General features: G+C 56.3%; 1 protein-coding gene across 1 annotated transcript; it reads right to left on the bottom strand.

Annotated features, from left to right (window-relative positions):
* Positions 1–556: 556 nt before the first annotated feature.
* On the bottom strand, positions 557–13,989 carry LOC133345458 (glutamate receptor ionotropic, kainate 2-like). Its single transcript, XM_061556203.1, is given in 15 exon segments — positions 557–2,161; positions 2,634–3,110; positions 3,372–3,476; positions 4,760–4,921; positions 5,109–5,309; positions 5,987–6,103; positions 6,555–6,659; positions 8,541–8,756; positions 9,926–9,979; positions 10,243–10,299; positions 10,902–11,026; positions 11,932–12,067; positions 12,069–12,175; positions 12,833–12,952; positions 13,616–13,989. Coding segments are annotated over 15 exon segments (2,487 nt in total). The 5' UTR covers positions 13,773–13,989; the 3' UTR covers positions 557–1,813.
* Between the last annotated feature and the right edge of the window lie 5,487 nt (positions 13,990–19,476).

Here is a 19,476-nt window from a genome sequence, read left to right as displayed (position 1 = left end):
ATTCCTGCGGAGGGAGCTGGTAGGAACGTTGGGTTGCTCGGTCAATGGCCAGGGTCAACGACGGAGTGGTGTATTCTGCAAATATGCCCGACTGTGAGGGCGGGCACAAGCCGGCGTGAGTAGGTTAAACGTTGAGTTTTATAAGGGCACCACGGGTGACCAGCCCCTCCCCACCCAGCCCCTCCCCACCCAGCCCCTCCCAACCTCCACCGCAGCCCCACCCTCCCCACCCAGCCCCTCCCAACCCTCCCCACCCAGCCCCTCCCTGCGCGATGGACGGACGGACACAATAATCCCTTGTGGGGTGGTGGAACCAGTGGGTTCCTACCAGTATAAGCAGACAATATACATCTGCCCATCATCTATCATAAATTCAAGCAAGGCTGAATCTGCTGATGAGACACTAATTGTCTAAACCGGTCCAGAGTTTTGCTTGTACCCAACACAATGCTGCTGACATGATCTGACTCCCAGAGGGTCGTGTGCGCGGCTGATGGGATGAGTAGAAACATTGTCTTTGTGCAATTAATTTAATTTATTTGGTATAGCCCTGTGAGCCATTCGGCTCTTGAATCGGGTGCAACCGCAACAAACAAAAAACAAAAACATGAACAAGAAAACATCTTAAAGTGACTGCGCGCAAACAGAAAAATCCATGAAAAAACTGCAAAGTCTTCCAGAAAAAAAGCACCGTACACCAACGCTGTGCAAAAATCCCAGTGGGATGCAAGTCAAACAACAACAACCACAAGACAACTTAGATTAAAGCCATCATTCTAACTCCGTACTACAACAAACAAACATAGCCAAACCAAAAAACTTTTCGAAATCAGTATTGGTAGGTTGTAATGGAATTATATGATTATTACACGCAATAACTTTTACCGTGCGCTTAATAATACATTTTATTTTCACGAATCGATGCATCGCTACACACTCATCACATCTGCATGGAACTACACTAATTGGATGTTCCACTGCGTGTATTACGTAGCACGGATTATATTAGCCAGGTATGCAAACCTTCATTAGAAGCCAAGTGAAATGAGAACACCGAATGTGAGATTAAATACATATATACATCCAGCAGCGGATTGACCATGGCTGGTGAAGATGACGATAATGATGATGATAATACCACATAGACGCGCATCCATCAGTGGTGGGAGCAGTGGTCCTGCAGGCGGTTTGTTTGCACACTGCACTCTGGACTTCCTGGCAACGGCTGACATCAGTGGCGAGCGATACCTGATCCAGTCGTGGTTCAGGTTTGCTGTGTAGTCTCTGACTACGAGGTTGACTTCTGAACTGCAGACAGCTTGTTCACGACACGACTGACTACTACTGCTACTACATGAAAGCCTCGCTAGAAGGCTCATCGATCGGCTCACTGCACATGGGACTTACAACCCAGACTCACCACCACAAAAGGCTGACACAAACGCCAAGGCCCACCACCACCCTCACCCCAAGGCTCACTCCAATCAGGCCCACCACCACCCTCACCCCAAGGCTCACTCCAATCAGGCCCACCACCACCCTCACCCCAAGGCTCACTCCAATCAGGCCCACCACCACAAGGACCACGACCACCACCACCCTTGACCTCACCACCGCGAGGCTACATTCTCCAGGTCCTCCGGTTTTTCCCTCCACTCTTAGAATGAACGCGCGTTTACAGTGTTTTTCCCCTCTACATTTCCATGCGATAAGCCACTTCATCGAGCTATCGTTTGCGATGGCCAGGTCGCTTCTGAATAAAGAGGCACACAGCTCAGTGGGAGCCTTACCTGGTAAAATAAAATCATAGTCTTTACATGGAGGGCTGCTTGCCGGCGTGCATGGAGTGATTGCGCTTCTTCTTGTCGCGCAGGGCGCGGTGGCAGGCCACCTCCAGCGTGCTCACCATGAAGCCCAGCGACAGGCCAATGCACAGCAGGTAGAAGATGCCCTCTGTGTCGTTGACGTCCACCGTCTTCTCCGAGCCGGAATCCTTTCCCTCGCAGTGGGGGCCCTTGGCCTCGAGCCACTCCTCCTCCAGCTCTTCGAGGCGGCCCTCTCGCTGCAGCGCGATGAGGGCGCGCGACACGGGCTCACGGAGCACCGAGCCGCGCGGGAACATCAGGGCCGTCTTGGACTTGAAGAACAACTCGCCAGCCACCTGCAAACAAAGGGGGGGGGGAGATGGAGAGGGGGGGGCGTTATATTTGTAACGAACGAGTTGGTTATCAAAGGTGGCACGTCTAAAGAAGAGTGGCCGTGTTTTCGTTGAATTGTCAATTTTAATTAGTGGTCATCATCGCCATCATCAGCGTCTTTATGGCGATAGACTCCCCAGGCTGTTTCCATCCATTGCGGTCACAAGGCCAGTGATGGATGGAAACGATTCATCCAGCTCCTGCACACGGACAGATTTCATTGCTCCATCTCGTCGGTGTGCCACCTGTCAGGCTACCACCAGCTGCACCCCTCTACATCGCCACCTCCACACCTCCACACCACCGCGACGGACGATCTGGCTCCGCAGCGACCTCGCGACCACCTTGCCTGATGCAGCACCAACCAAACACGCGTCACACAACCACCCGCGCGGGCCTCGCTCGCGATCTCCACGCGAACCGTCGCCACCACACCTGCAGCGTGCAGTTGGTGGTGGTGGCGCGGTAGACCGCGGCGCTGGAGCCCAGGAACACGAAGCTGCTGTTGCCCACCATCTGCAGGCCCTCTTCCTCGGAGCTGAGCAGGTGCGGCTTGGGGTCGTTCTTGCTGTTCTGCTCGATGTGCTCCCAGATGGCCTGGAAGGGCTGCGACCGTGCGCCGCGCAGGAATTCCACCAGCGGGTAGCCGTGGTAGGTGTTGTACTTGAAGTCGTTCTGGTCGACGAGGTCGGCGAGCGACTCGAGCTTGGGCGAGTTCTGCGACTGGAAGATCGCAGCGAGGTTGGCGGTGTACGTGGAGATGGTGACGAGGACGAAGAACCACCAGGAGAAGGCGACGATCTTGCCGGCGTAGGAGCGCGGCACGACGCTCACGCTCTGCTGCACCATGCTGACCAACGTGAAGCCCAGGCAGTTGAGGAGGTCCATGCCGCGTCCCTCCTCGCGGGACACCTGCGGCCGGGGGTGGGGAGGAGGGCGAATCAAGGCCACTTTCACCATGGCCTCACACAGCAGAGGGCCCCGCCACAAAGAGACCCGTTGCTTAGTTGCTCGCGAGTAACGGAGGAGAGCGTGGGTGAAGGCCCTCATCCAGCGGTGGATTTGCGTGAAGGGCAAAGGGGTTGATGATGAGGATGCTAACGATGCACGTCAGTGCGTGTATAGATGATGGAGATGATGATGGTGTATGCATGCTGGCACGTGCGGAGACACCTTGCCACGCTTGGCCAAGTTGCGCCACTCGTAGGGGTCGAAGCGGTTGATGGCGGCGAGGACGAAGGCGACCACGATGCAGGCGAGGAGGATGGACAACCAGACCTGCACAGCGGGCAGCGGTGACGTGAGCACGGAACCCTACCCCCCTACCTTGACATATCACCACCACCTTGAGAAATCACCACTGCCGCCACCTTCAGCTATCACCAGCACCACCACCTTCAGATATCACCAGCGGCTTGAGATACCACCATAACCACCTTCAGATATCACCATCATTACTTTGAGGTATCACCATCACTACTTTGGAATATCACCATCACCACCACTTTGAGATATCGCCACCACCGCCTTCAGATATCATCGCTACTTTCAGATATCACCACCACTTTGAGGATATCACCACCACCTTGAAACATTACCATCTGGCAAAAAGGTCCCATAGATATAACTGCTCAACCCGAGCTATTAATACGTTGATACTTGCATTGTCTTTGTACTATTCTATGGTTCTCTCGGTAAAGTCACGTAGATAGAATAATGTGGAAAAAAATATCACGACGTTTTGATCGCAACACAAGCGGTCGTCATCAGGCAAAGGAGTCAGCCTCTAAAGGCAAGCTGTTTATAAGGGTTTGGGGATGAGCGTAGCCCAAGTGTTTCAACAGCACCAGGAGTATGGGGGGTGAACGAGTGCCAATGCAACAACAATGCCAATGCAGCAGAATGCCAATGCAGCAGTAAAAATCCCCGCACCCAGCTCCACACACCACACTGCTGACTGTGGAGGTTGATCGACAAGAACACACAAGTCAAGTCATGACCCAAAGTGGTTGATGACATCTTTCCAATGATTTCTGAGTCTATAACCTTCCTCTCGGTTGAAATGTTTTGTACTGTTCGACTTTTGGCGTTCTCTGGTCTAACAATGGTGAGATGAGGCCATAAAGAAGGCTGTCTCTGGTGGACTTTCAAAGGCAATGCATTTATTATCATAGCATGTTCGTTTGCATGTTTTGCAACAAGTTTGTGTGGTATATCCAGACTTGATGCCTTGTCATTGGTATCTATCTGGCGTTTGAACATCTTATTTTTTTCATCATTTTGATATTGGCAAAAAAGCTCCCACAGATACCATCTTGAGATATCGCCACGTTGAGATAACACCGTCACCATATCCACCACCAACTCGCGATGTCAACACTACGAGACAAATATCAATCTCAAAGCGACCATACACATCTCGTCTCGACCATTCCGTTGCCCTACGGCAGTCCAGCTTAGGGGAACCCCCAGCGGCAGGTGTCTCTACGTGGCACCGGCTTGGCTTGCGCCATCACACTGAGACTCCACCCGCTTCCCTCCGCCGCGGCCCCACGCCCCACCAAAACGTGGAAGGGGTTGAGGAACTCAAAGGCCCCGGACAGCTCCCTCTCGGGCTTGCGAATGAGCATCTGGTAGCCGCGGTCCATGAGTGGGAAGGAGAACTCCAGTTCACGGTTCTCCTGGTTGCCCCGCACGGGGCACAGGCACAGCGTGAAGTCAGCCTTGGGGGGGTGGGGGGGGGGTGAGGACAGGTGAGAGGAAGACGAAGTGGTGAGCACTATGCAGAGGTGAGAACCAATCACGGGAGTTCACAATCCACAGTTGCTCATCCATCCAAAGACGCTCAACCACCCACAGGTGAGCGCATATTCTCACCACTCATTTGCGAGTGAGGCGAGCAGAGCTCACCTCGTTCTTTGTGAGCTTCTTCTGGATGTCTTGCATCACGTCTTTGTCTTGGATGCCCGAAGTCACATTGGAGATGACGTATCTGAAATTGAGCTTCAAGGACAGATCCTTCAGCAGCTCGTAGAGGAAGCCCTGGAAACGGCCACACGCGGGGGAGCAGGGTCTCGCACAGCCAGGGACGCAGCCGAACAGAGGGGGCTCCTGCAGCACGCGGGGAGGAGAGGATGGCAACCGCGTGGCAAACTCACCATCAGTCACGTGTCTATACCACTGTCGACCACGTGTCAACCACGTGGCAAACTCACCATCTGCCACGTGTCTATATCACTGTCAACCACGTGTCAACCACGTGGCAAACCCACCATCAGCCACGTGTTATACCACTGTCAACCACGTGGCAAACTCACCATCATCTCACCATTAACCGCGCGAGCAACCTCGCCGTGTGTTGATGGGAGTGGTGATGATTATTGGGATGATGTTGAATGCGACGATGGTGATGGTGGTGGTGATTACAAGGGCCGCGGTAGTGCTACGGTTAGGGCGCTGCGCTACGAACCCGGCGAACTGGGTTCGATTCCCACTCACGGACAACGCCAGTGACGATTATCTGAACTGGTCCTGGGCGTCCCCAAGGTCGATTCAGCCTCAAACAAGTACCTGGTGCGATGTGTAAACATCGTCACTGGGGAGACAAAGGCGGCCGGGCGTGGTGCCGGCCACCCACCCCCTCGTGTGCCGTGCCGGCCTTCACAGGCGTTGCTCACAAACAGCACTTGCCCAAACAGTCTGTTCAGGTTACACGGGGGATCTTTGTCTTTGGCGGTGGTGATGATGATAAACGGTGAGTGTGGTGATGACGACGATGGTGGCGTCACCTCCACGGCGATGACCCGCACGATTCTCCCCTTGAACACGGAGGGCGAGGGGAGAGTCTGCAGCTCGGCCGTGAAGGACGTGCGGCCCGCACGGTGGTCACCCACCCTGACCTCGCGCTGTGGCGGGGTCACAAGGGGGGTCACACGGGGTCACAAGGGGGGTCACACGGGGTCACGGGTCACAAGGGGGGTCACAAGGGGGGTCACAAGGGGGGTCACACGGGGTCACGGCGTTAAAAGGGGCCACCGGTGTCGAGGTGAGAAATCCGCACCCCTCTCCTCCTCCTCCTCCTCGGGGCATCAAGGCGAGAGACGGCGACCCCTGTGACCCCGCCAGGTAGAGGGGGAGGGGGGCGATGCTGGAACGGCGAGGGAGGGGGGCTGCTAGAGTTGGGGGGGGGGCAGGATGAAGGAAGAGTTTCTGGAGGAGTCGGGGCTGCTGGTTGGGGGAGGAGATGTCTTGATCAGTGGGGGCTGGATGGAGGTGGGGGGCTGGAGCCAGTGTCGTGGGGAGGCGGGGGGCAGCTATATCAGGAGGCAGGGGGGGGGGGGTGCTGGAGCAACTCACGGAGTCGTTCCGCCCCAGCTCGAGGCTGTAGAGAGAGAAGTGGACGTCCTTGCGGAACCCGTCCGGTGCGAACTGCACGGGTCCCGTGAGGCCCTGCACCACTCGCTGTGGGGGTCACACGGGGCGGGCGGGGGGGGGGGGGCAGCACCACGTGACGCGGACCCCCTCCCACCCCTACAATGAACGCGACTCGTCAATGATATCGGTGGCAATCATCCGGCACGTGTGGTCATCGCGGAGTTACGATGGGTGCGTTAATTACAGGTAGGTTAATGATTCGCGTACCTAATTAGGAAAATACTATACGGGCAATACACATTTATATTGTGTAACTTAATATCTTATACCTACGTGACTTTACCGAAAAAACCAGAGTATAACTTAATGTTTTCCACAACGACGCGAATGCATGCCTGTCAACCCCTTATCCAGTGCCGTACCTTATTAGAGACCAATTCAGACCTTATTGGTCACCCCGTGCCTCTTATCAATGTCAACGTTCATCTTACAAAGTCCCATCACGTGGAGAGCAACGCAAAGAAATAGACACAAACATGTTGTTGTTGTTGCCCAGATTGAAACGGCTGTACGCCGTATGGACCCGAGCACCCGATTTCCCTGCACAAGGACACGGGGGAATCACCGTGCAGGTTGACAGCGATGTGAATGATTGTGCTGCTGCTGCGTGTGACTGTGCCGGGGCGTGCCGACAACCCCTGCAGGCGATTGGCGAGGATCGATGGCTCGGAGCCACCGCACCACACCCCCACTGAAGGAGTGGTGGCGTGATGTGGGGAGCGGTGGCGCAGTGGTTAGCGCGCCGCGCTCCGAACCCGGCGAATCCGAGTTTGTTTCCCGCTCACGGCCACCAACACCAGTGACGATGATCTCAACCCGTGCGCGGTATGTAAGTAAACATCGCCACTGGGGAGACAAAGGCGGTCGGGCGTGGTGCTGGCCACCCACCACCTCGTGTGCCGTGTCGGCCTTCTTAGGCGCTCCTCGCTAACAGCGCAAAAGTACCTTGCCCGTAAAGTGTGTTAAGGCGATACGGGGGATCGTTGCGGTATGGGGACCCCCACCCCTCCCTTGGCTATGAAGGTGGCGCACGAATCCTGAGAGGCCGGAGGTTCTCAGCTGGCCCTTGTTTGGCCGTGTTCACCATTGCAAGGTGAGAGCTGCATGATTTTGTGCTTAAAATTGCGATGATTCTAGAGTCCCTCAAAGTACTGGACTCGCATTGCACTTTGCACGACGGATGAGTCTCCCTCCCTCTCTGTGTCTTTGGGCCACGTGCTGCTCTATGGGTCACGTGATGCTCTGTGGGTCACGTGCTGCTCTGTGGGTCACGTGCTGCTCTGTGGGCCACGTGTTGCTCTGTGGGTCACGTGTTCCCTCAGAGCCAGCGGCGATCATGGTGGCCTTCCATCCATTGAGCTCTGTCCATGAGATTTACCCAACAACTTTGCAATCGAATTCTCCTCCCGGTTGCATACAATCTTCCTTATTGCCTACGGTGAAATTCAAGTCGATGTCTTCCGCCTCTAATGTTCCCCATTAGTCAAAACAACACTTATTTTCAGTCTCTTATTTTAAACGAAACTATTTTTTATTTTACCAAGTGAGACTCACTGAGCTATGTAGCTCTTTATCACAAGAGACCTCGCCACAAATGATAGCTCAAGGAAGTGGCCTATCACGTGGAAATGTATTCCAGCCAGATACTCTCACCATATCCCAAGGAATAATTCTAACTTCTGCCTTTCTCCAATCATTCTCATTCGCAGTCTTGTTGTGTAGCCTTGCTCTGCTCTCCCTAACACGTTCAATGCCGCACCTGGCTACGTCCAACACACATGCATGCCATCCAATCTTGTCCGAGCCCACTCAGCGTTTGTCTGTACGGCTGCCTGCCAAACGATATCGAAATCCTCCCCCACTCCGCCCCATCCCTCCCTCCCTCGGTGGATGGAGGGAGACGCGCACCCCCTCGAGCGCCTCCGCGGAGCACCCCCCGCGTCCCTTGGGCGCGGCGAGGAAGACGGCGGCGTCGTGCAGGAGGAGGCACGTGGTGGCGCACGCCTCAGCGGCGCCCGGCGTGCTGCACGGCTGCCCGCCCGCCGTGCCCAGCACCCGCATCACCGTCGCGCGCGCCCAGCCCCAGCTCAGCGGCAGCTGCAGCAGCCAGCGCGGGTTCGACTCCTGGTGCGGGTCACGAGGGTCAGGGATGATCGGAGGGTTACGGGGGGGGGGGGGGGGGGGGGCTGGAGACGACGGCGCGGTGGGTCGGGGCTCGACTCGGCAAATGTCCAGCAGCTGCCTTGAGCCGCTGTCTGCGGTCAGCTGCTGGGCTCGAGGGGGACTCGCCGAGGTGAAATAATCCGGCCTGAGCTCGACTCCGGGTCAGGGAGAGGACAGGCGGTGGGGTCATAGGGCCGGCCGGAGAGGGTGGAGCGGGCGAGTTGAACGGAGGGATCAAGGAGTCTCAGGAGGGTGTGGGCCCAAGTGTGGGAAGTAGGTAGGGGCGGAAGAGGTGAGGGGGAGTGAGGCGAGGGGTAGAGATGGAGAAAATGGGAGGCAAGGGGGGTTCGAAGAGGGGGGGGGGGGGGTGTTAGGGCTAGGGGAAGTAAAGTGCGGGGAGTTAGGGCGTTTACATATTATTGGTGGGGGGGGGGTAGATGATAGACTGGGGGCTGGGGAGAGGGTGGGATATTGCGTGCTGGGGGCAGTCGGGTGGCGGCAGGTGGCTACGTGGGGTGAAAAAGAAGTCAGGCGCACGAAGAGATCTCCTCTCCGAAGAAACGGCTCGAACCCAGAGAGACTCGCCGCCCACACGAGCACTGAGGCATTGGATACTCATCGCCTGTGCATAGCCCTGAGCCAGTGGTGGAAATTCCACGTTACTATGGCGGCGGCCGAGGGTTAAGAGGGGTTTAAGGTGGCAGGGGGAAACAAGAGACAGAGAGGAGGGGCACATGGGTGGAGGGGGGCGGTGGGGAGGGGGGAGCGGGTGGGGGACGGCAAGGGGGCAGGGGGACTCAGGGGGGGAGGAAACAGAGGAGGGGGGCCGCGGTGGTATTAGTCACGTGGTGAGTTATTGACGTCACAATGACTCGAGTAGAACAGGCCGCTAGAAATGGCAATCACCAGCGGACGAGACGAGCGAGTGGTAGTCAAAGGAGTGAGCTCGTGGTGGTTGTCACGTGGTGAGCGAGGAGGGTGTCACGTGATGGGCGAGGAGGTGGTTGCCAGGTTGTCACGTGTTAAGTGAGGATGTGTTTTGTCGCATGGTGAGCTAGGAGGTGCTGGTTGTTGTCAAGGTTGTCACGTGGTGACGAGGCAGTTGTGACGTGGCGAGCCGTGAGCGGTACCAGCATGGGCAGCACCCAGTGGTAGACGGGGGAGGTCAGTCCGAACTCGTCCGCCTGCAACACACGGGGTGGACACCACCGTGACACACACCGACTCACAGCCTCTCCCCGACTCCTTGACCCCTCCATCCTCAAATCCCCTCCAACTTCGTGATTCCTCCAACCCCGTGACAATTCTGACCCCATGACCTCACCGAACCCCCCCATCCCTCCCCCACTACTTTGTGACCTCTCTTCCCCTTCTGTTCCCGTGACCCCCTCTCTCCCATGAACCCCGATGTCACCCCGTGACCCCTCCGTTTCCCCCGGGGTCTCACCTCAATGAAGATGTCGCGGAGCCACGAGCGGCGGCACTTGATGATGATGTTTCTCACCTACAAGGAAGTCCGGGGGAGGAGGGGAGGGCACGCACAGCTCGCAACATTACACCCCCCCCCCCCCCGGCATTGTGTGGGCGGAGCTAGTGACCTGATGGGCGTGGCTATTGAAAGTGGGCGGGGTTGGCCGCGGGTTGAGACGCACAGAAATGTGGCAGCCTCATCCCATCTGAAGGCATTCGGCATCTTATTTCGTACGGCTGCTCATGCAGACGCAGGTGGCCAAGCCACGTAACGGCGTCAGGAGTAGCGGAGTGGCTGCGTGATGAATGGCTTCAGATTATGTCGCACCCCCCCCCCTCTAGCCCCCAGTCCCCCCTACGCCCTGCCCCCCTCCACCGCCCATGTAGAGGCGAAGCTCCATACGCCACGGGTGGCGTGTTTACCAATCATGGGGCGCGTGCAGCGTGTGCCACAACGCTGTTGTCATTGGCGAAATTGCTAATGGTAAAGAGGGAAACTTGAACGTTGGCGGGTGGTTAACGAGGACTTTGAAGTTTTGGAAACTTCAGCTTTACAAGGAGAAATTCCTCCCATCGTGTGACCCCCCCCCCCCAGGAGAAACAACAAGTGTCCCCCCCCCCCCCACGCGCACGTACCCGCTCCTGCCTCACGCGCTCCAGGAGGGTGCGGAGCTCGGGGGAGCCCGGCGGGGAGAGCCTCATGGTCACCACCCTCGTGGAGAGCTGCAGCTTCTCCACGAAGCCCACGTCCACGTGTTTGCCTGGAGGAGGAGTGACCACGACAACCACAACAACAATCACATCAACAACAACAATCACAACAACAACCACAGTGCACAGGAGGGGTCTCCACGGTTCCGTCAGCCCAGACAACGAAGGGTTCGGGGAGAGACTTCAAGGCAGAGATAGGGGGGTAGGACCCGGTCGAGTTGCCTGGGGGAGGGAGTTCCAACGGGTGGAGGGGGGGGGGGGTAGAAGGGGGTGGAGGTGGAGAGGGGGAGGCGTGTGCCTGGTCTGCTCAAATTCGGCGACCCCTCAAAGAATCCGCCGCACCTCGGCGTGCCTGCGGCGACCACGAGTCACGTGCCGCCTTCTATCTGCTCCAGTCTACGAGCGGTGCAGAAAGTGTCTCGTGAGAAATTGCTCGGCGAGAATTATGACGAATGTCTGGAAAGCCAGCAGGCGGTCAAACATCGCCCCCGACTGGCACATGGTGGCAATCATCGGTGGCCGACCATGGGAGCGGTCGCGTCTCCAGCCGTCGACAACACCGCGGCCCTGAAGTTGCAAGCGTATTCAGTATACGGTAATGTCTACCGACAGGCAACGTTTCGGGCAATGGCCCTTCATAGCAATGTCCCTGAGCTGGGACAGAGACAGTCAGAAGATGACCCCTGACCCTGCTCGTAGAGGAGTCCCGTGACCCCCCATGACCCTGGTCGTAGAGGAGGATGACCCGTGACCCGATGACTCTGGTCGTAGAATATGATGACCCATGACCACCCTCTGACCCTGGTCGTATAAGATGACCCATGACCCTCTGACCCTGGTCGTAGAGTAGGATGACCGTTGACCCTCTGACCCTGGTCGTACAGGAGGATGACCCGTGACCCTCTGACCCTGGTCGTACAGGAGGATGACCCGTGACCCCCCCCCCCCACCTGACCATGATCATAGAGGAGGATGACTCCGTCCCAGCGCAGATGAATGGCAATCTCGGCGGCGGTTCCGAGCAGCGCGGAGGCGCGCGGCGCGAGCTGCAGCCCGGACTCGGAGGCGTCGCGCACGGAGCGCGCGTTCACAGCGCAGCAGCGGGGGGCCGTGCGAGTAGATGGGGGGGTCATCCCCATCCGCCTCCTCGTCCTCCTCCCCGGACACCACGATCACGGGCCGATCCTTGGGCCAGGCGTCTGAGAGCATCGGGGATAGGGACGCGGGAAAGCGCCACAGTGGTGAGATGTTAACTACCTCGCCTGGCATACAGGAGGTCGTGGGTTCGATCCCGACCCTGCTCTGTATTTGGAGTTGGCGTGTTGTCTCTCTCTCCGTGGTCGCGTGGATTTTTCTCCGGGTCCTTCGGGTTTTTCCCCGTTAAATGTATACACATGCATTTAGAGTATTTGGCTGCTATAAATTTCCACGTCATAAGCCACTTGGTTGAGCGATCATTTGTGGCCAGGTCGCTCGTGAAACAGAGCAACATACAGCTCAGGGGGCCTTGCCTGGTCAAATAAAACAAATTGATACGAATTTACGTGCGTCATTGTCCGCCTTGTTTATCTCTTTGTGTATCCCTGCCCACCCCCACCGCTGTGTCCCTCTCTGTGTGTATGCCTGTCCCTGCCCCCCCCCCCCACCGCCGTGTCCCTGTGTCGCTCTTTCTGTGTCCCCGTGTCTCCGTGTCTGTGACCCTGTACCCGTGTCTCCATAACCTTCTCTCTGTGTCCCCGTGTCCATAGCCCCGTGTCTCTTTCGCCGTGTCCGAGTACCCTGTGTACCCTCCTCCTCCCCACCCCAGCCCCATATGTCCCTGACCCCGTGTCCCTGACCCCGTGTCGCCGCATTACCAGGGACCGCGATCTCGCCGTGGCTGTAGTTCAGCTGAATGTGCTTCAAGGACACGTCTTCCCAGGGCAGCGAATTCAGCAGCGCAAGCTCACAGCGAGACGCACCCAGGAACGAGATCCCTGGAGAGACACGGAGACACGGGGACACGGGGACAACACTCACAGCGAGACGCACCCAGGAACGAGATCCCTGCAGACAGAGACACGGGGACACACTCACAGCGAGACACGCCCAGGAACGAGATCCCTGCAGACAGAGACACAGAGACACGGGGACACGGGGACACACAGCGAGACGCGTCCAGGAACGAGATCCCTGCAGACAGAGACACGGGATAGAGGAGAGACGAGAACCCAGACACGCTATAAGGGAGATGTCCCCAGCAACAGCGACACAGGGACGTCAAGCCACTTCGAAGTGAGACACTGTGAGACACGGGGACACGCTCGCAACGAGACAGGTCCAGGAACGTGATACCGGGATAATAGATACAAATATCCCCCGTGTAGCCTTTAACAGACTGTTGGGGCAAGTGCTGTTCGCGAGCACCTATGAAGGCCGGCACGGTACACGAGGGGGTGGGTGGCCAGCACCACGCCCGGCCGCTTCTCTCTCCAAATGTGGAGATGTTTACAAACCGCAACAGGTAATCATTTGATGCTGAGTCGACCTATCTAACACACGCAACCTACCCTAACACACGCCACAAAGTGTTAGTGACGTCACTACGGCGCTTGTACCAGGCTAGGTGCACTCACACACGCACAACCATCCACACACACCCACGGTGCCGCACGGAGTGGCTGGGCGCAGCGCGGCCGCAAGGAGCAGCGGGAGGAAGAGGCCGAGGGACGCAGAGCCCACAGCAGGGGCCCTCCCCGGGGCCCTCCCCGGGGCCCCCACAGGGACCTGCACAGGGGCCTCCAGCAGGGTCCGCATGGCGCAGCAGTGCAGGGCGGAGGGGTTCCAGGTGAGAGCGACGGGGTCCGGTCCACAGGTGAAGGCGAATGAGTCCCTGGCAGAGTTTATGGGGTCCCGGGAAGAATTCAAGACGGGGTCCTCGGTATAGAGTAGCTGGCACCCTGCAGGGTCTAAGCGGGTCCCTGCAATGCGGCTCTGGGAGGGAGCGGTGGACGGGACGTGGCGCTTGCTCCGTCTCCCCGCGCCGATCTCTGACTCCGCGCCCCCCCTGAACATCGCTTTCATGTCCATTAATACTCACGCACCCCCCCCCTTCCCCTCCCCCCTCGCGACTTCCACTCCTCCACTCTCATCTCTGCTCAGTCTCCATACCCCCCCCCCTCCTCCTCTAATGCGGATGCATTATCTCGTCTCGCAGGGGAGCAGGAGCACGATTAAGGATCTAAATGTTTAATGGTGACGGCAATTAGCGTCGCGCCGCCCGGCTCCCTCTGTGAGGGGCCTCATGGATGGGGGGGGGGGGGGGGTTTGGAAGAAGGGGGGGGGGGCAAGGATCTTCTGTGAATACGTGGAGAGCGGAGGTGGTGGACACGGAAACCGTGCAGGAGGAATTAAAAAAAAAAGAATCTGTGCATCAGAATCTTGATGTAGACTGGGGGAATCCGATGCCCTGTGAAGTTCTCTTTCACAGATGCGCAGGAGGTTTCGAATTTGCGCTGGGGGAAGAGCGCTCCGTTGCGTCGACAAAACACACGGATACACGCAACAACAACTGGTCGGTGTGAGTCCTTCATCCAGCAGTGGGTAGACCAAGGAGCTGTATGGAGGCTCTGCACGTCGCCTGTCATCCAGCACTGGAGGCGAGGGTTGGTGGATCACCGCACAGCTGTCGTGAGACTCCATTCCCGTCGACGGCGAGGTTTCTGTACCGTGGCTCACCAGGAGGCGGCGGTAGAGCAAGTGGACTAATCGCCATATGTTTTCCATCTGTACGGGGATAGAGTGTTACCCCCTCACGCGAGGCGTGGGCTAACTCCGGGTGTTAATTCTAGATTTGAAGCTTTCGTGACTGCAAGTATTCATACTCTTAGGTTATTTCGGTAAAGTCACGTAGGTAAAAATAATAATAATAATAAAATAAAATAATAATAAATGAAAATAACTACGCTACAGTAATTTTACTGGAGGAGTTACACCTGATGACAGAGGCTTGTGTTGCTTCCGAAACGTCATGATTTAATTTAGTTATTTTCATTTATTAATATTTTACTATATTATTATTATTTTTTACCTACGTGACTTTACCGAAAGAACCTAAGAGTATATCTCCGGGTGCTCCGGTATCCTCCCACGTGTGGAACAAACACGACTCGTCGTTAATTGGCTGAAGTAATCATTAAAATAAAACCCCAAATGCAGGTGCCAACTGAAAATGATTCCTATGACTCAGGCGTGGCTCTCCCGGACACATCCATTATATATTATTCATTAAATAACCGTTTCATTATATTCAACGCGGACGTTCAGAACTCGTCATTCGATACCCAAACATCGCGCACCTCCTGCAGGCTTTGACGTTCCTCCTCCTCAAAGACACCGGTGGTGGTGGTGGTGGGAACCATCAACCGCATCATCAGAACATCAACAGCAGGCCGAGGCGCGCGTCTCCTTCATTGCCGTCAGCGTTAAAGACACAGGCCACGGTCGTGGGGTTGTGACCATGCAGCCCAAACTATGGGCCCAATTGTAAAACCCATGAGAGACCAAAATAGATCCATAGAGATACATAGAGACCCGTAGAGATACATAGACATCCATAGAGACACGTCGAGACCCATGCAGACACATTGAGACCCGCTCGCGGATCACGGGAGCTGTCTCGCCATACTTCACCACACTAGTTGGCTGGCGCAGGTTGTTGCTGGGCTCGGGGGAGGTGTGGGGCGAGGCGCGGCTGAAGGATATCTCCTCGTCAGTCACGTTGGCCCTGGCCGGGACTCAAATTCGGGTCGCCGGGTTCATAGACATGGAGTGCGCGACGTCGCTTTGCATTCGCTGTTTACGATGTGCGCTGCTCCGCGTTCTGTTAATGTATTGCACTTTAATCTGTTTGCCGCTGAGATATTTAACGTCGATGTGGCGGGTTGGCTCAGAGGTCGGAGACGCTGAGCTGGCAACCTCTTGAAGAGCGTGGGCTCCAATGCCGACTTTCAGCCACTGCCTGTGATGACACCAGCGTTCTCTCACGAGTCGCGAGCGACTCGATGGGCTCAGGACGGTCACCAATGACTCGCAGACAGACCCATCGACTCACATAGAGACCCACCGACTCACACAGAGACCCACCGACTCAAATACGGACCCACAGACTCATACACGAACCCACAGACACACACGGACCCACAGACTCACACAAAGACACATAGACTCACCCAGAGACCCACAGACTCACACAGAGATACACACACAAACCGACAGTCTCACACACAGACACGCAGACTCACCCAGAGACCCACAGACTCACACAGAGACCCACAGACTCACACAGAGACCCACATACTCACACACAGACCCACAGACTCACACACAGACCAACAGACTCACACAGAGACCCACATACTCACACACAAACCCACAGACTCACACACAGACACAGACTCACACACAGACCCACAGACTCACACACAGACCCATAAACTCACACAAAGACCCACAGACTCACACAGAGACCCACAGACTCACACACAGACCCATAGACTCACACAGAGACCCACAGACTCGCACACAGACCCACAGACTCACACAGAGATCCACAGACTCATAATGCCCATCACGTACAATATCGTCCTCTACTTGATTTGCTTGAACTTTCAGCTGATAATTAAAACGGGGGGGGGGGAGGGGGGGTGACCGTCACGTGACGCACGTCACTCCGGCAGAGCGGGTGGGGCAGTGCTGCCTCCTCCTGTGGGTGGACCAGAAGTCACTCCCAGAGGTAGCTCTGTGTGATCCACTTCAGTGGGCCGTACAACAAACAACAACAACACAAATGCACCGACAAAACAAACACAACAACAATGTAACAACAAAACAAACACCAATACAATAACATAAAAAACATCACAGCAAAAACGATAACACAACAGCCCAGCAAACAACACATCAACAAAACAACGCAACAAAGAGCACGGGAAACAACACAACAACAACAACCCAACACAACAGTAAGGGAGGGATTCCCCACGCAGTGACGTGGACCCAGGAGGTGGGGCGCCCCCCTCCACATCACAAACCCCGACCTTTGACCCGTTGTCCCCGTGGTAGCAGGAGAGGGGCGGGGAGGCGATTGCGTAACCTTTACTGCAGCTGCAGACGTCGCGAACTGCCCCGAGTGAGAAGGGCACGGACGAGTGGAGACCCACCCAGACCCACCCAGATCCGGCCGCCTTATCAGACCGACCCAGACCCAAAAAACCCACCCAGACCGATATAAACCCACCCAGACCCATATAAACCCACCCAGGACCGATATAAACCCACCCAGACCCATATAAACCCACCCAAACCGATATAAACCCACCCAGACCAAAAAAACCCACCCAGACCGATATAAACCCACCCAGACCCAAAAAACCCACCCAGACCTATATAAACCCACCCAGACCCATCTGAACCCACCCAGACCCATATAAACCCACCCATACCCATATAAACCCACCCAGATCCATATGAATCCACCCAGACCCATATAAACCCACCCAGACCCATATAAACCCACCCAGACCCATATAAACCCACCCAGACCCATATGAACCCACCCAGACCCATATGAACCCACGCAGACCCATATAAACCCACCCAGACCCATCTGAACCCACCCAGACCCATATAAACCCACCCATACCCATATAAACCCACCCAGACCCATATAAACCCACCCAGACCCATATAAACCCACCCAGACCCATATGAACCCACCCAGACCCATATGAACCCACGCAGACCCATATGAACCCACCCAGACCCATATGAACCCACCCAGACCCATATGAACCCACGCAGACCCATATGAACCCACCCAGACCCATATAAACCCACCCAGACCCATATAAACCCACCCAGACCCATATGAACCCACCCAGACCCATATGAACCCACGCAGACCCATATGAACCCACCCAGACCCATATGAACCCACCCAGACCCATATGATCCCACGCAGACCCATATGAACCCACCCAGATCCATATAAACCCACCCAGACCCATATAAACCCACCCAGACCCATATGAACCCACCCAGACCCATATGAACCCACGCAGACCCATATGAACCCACCCAGACCCATATGAACCCACCCAGACCCATATAAACCCACCCAGACCCATATAAACCCACCCAGACCCATATGAACCCACCTAGACACATATGAACCCACCCAGACCCATATAAACCCACCCAGACCCATATAAACCCACCCAGACCCATATGAACCCACCTAGACCCATATAAACCCACCCAGACCCATATAAACCCACCCAGACCCATATGAACCCACCCAGACCCTCATGAACCCACCCAGACCCATATAAACCCACACAGACCCATGTAGACCCATGGAAATCCATCCAGACCCAATCAGACTTATCCAGACACACTCAGACCTCGCCAGACGAAAATCAGACCCACACATGTTTAATCGGACATGCTGAGGCCCACCCAGTCCATGTCAAGCCTTTGTAGACCCATTCAGACCTAACGAGACCCATGCAGACGCAATGAACCGAGTCGTGAAACGTGACACGTGTCTGTCCTATCCGCCTACCCAGGGTCGCTATAAATGGGATAGGGCGATAGGGGCGGGGGGCCAGGGTAGGAGGGGGAGGGGACCCGTGCCACATCAGCTCCCATGGCGTGCACACTGCACCCTGCACCCTACACACACCCCTTCAAAGACAAAGATCCCCCGTGTAGCCTTAACAGACTGTTGGGGCAAGTGCAGTGAGCGAGTACCACCTCGGCACGGTACACGAGGGGGTGGGTGGCCAGCACCACGCCCGACCGCCTATGTCTCCCCAGTGGCGATATTTACGCATCGTGCCAGGTACAGATTTGAGTCGACCTAGGGGAGGCCCAGAGTAGGTTCAGATACTCGAAACTGGTGTTGGCCTTGAGCGGGAATCGAACTCGCAACGCCGGATCGTAGCGTAGCGTGCTAACCGCTCCACCACCGCTCCCTACACACCCCGTCAACGCACGCACTACCAACCCCGCCGCCTGGCACACGCATTGACCACTCCAGGCTAGGTGCTACTTTGAGGTGTCACGTGAAGTACCGACAGCTCGCTGACGGGAGCAGGTCACGGGGCAGGACCAGTGGGCATTGACTCGCTATGTTGAAAAGGGCCATGGTCATGAAACGTCGCCGATTACATTGATGTTTACGTTAAAGGTCACAGCGTTGTTATTGGCGAACGTGTTGAGTCGTTATCTGTGCTTGCACACCACTGCCAACGCAGCAGCAGCACCAGACGTATTGTCCCTTGTTCCGGGTTGACCGACTGAGATGACTGACAGTCACCACCTGTGCGCTCCACGCTGCGAACAACAACAAAGACAAAGATCCCCCGTGTAGCCTTAACAGACTGTAGGGACAAGTACTGTAAGCGAGCACCTATGAAGGCCGGCACGGCACACGAGGGGGTGGGTGGCCAACACCACG

Source organism: Lethenteron reissneri, chromosome 22, assembly GCF_015708825.2.
Source record: "Lethenteron reissneri isolate LAM-NWPU_2019-01 chromosome 22, ASM1570882v1, whole genome shotgun sequence".
Classification (NCBI taxonomy): Eukaryota; Metazoa; Chordata; class Hyperoartia; order Petromyzontiformes; family Petromyzontidae; genus Lethenteron; species Lethenteron reissneri.
The sequence above is the reverse complement of the archived record's forward strand: the minus strand, read 5'-3'. Positions and strand labels throughout refer to the sequence as shown.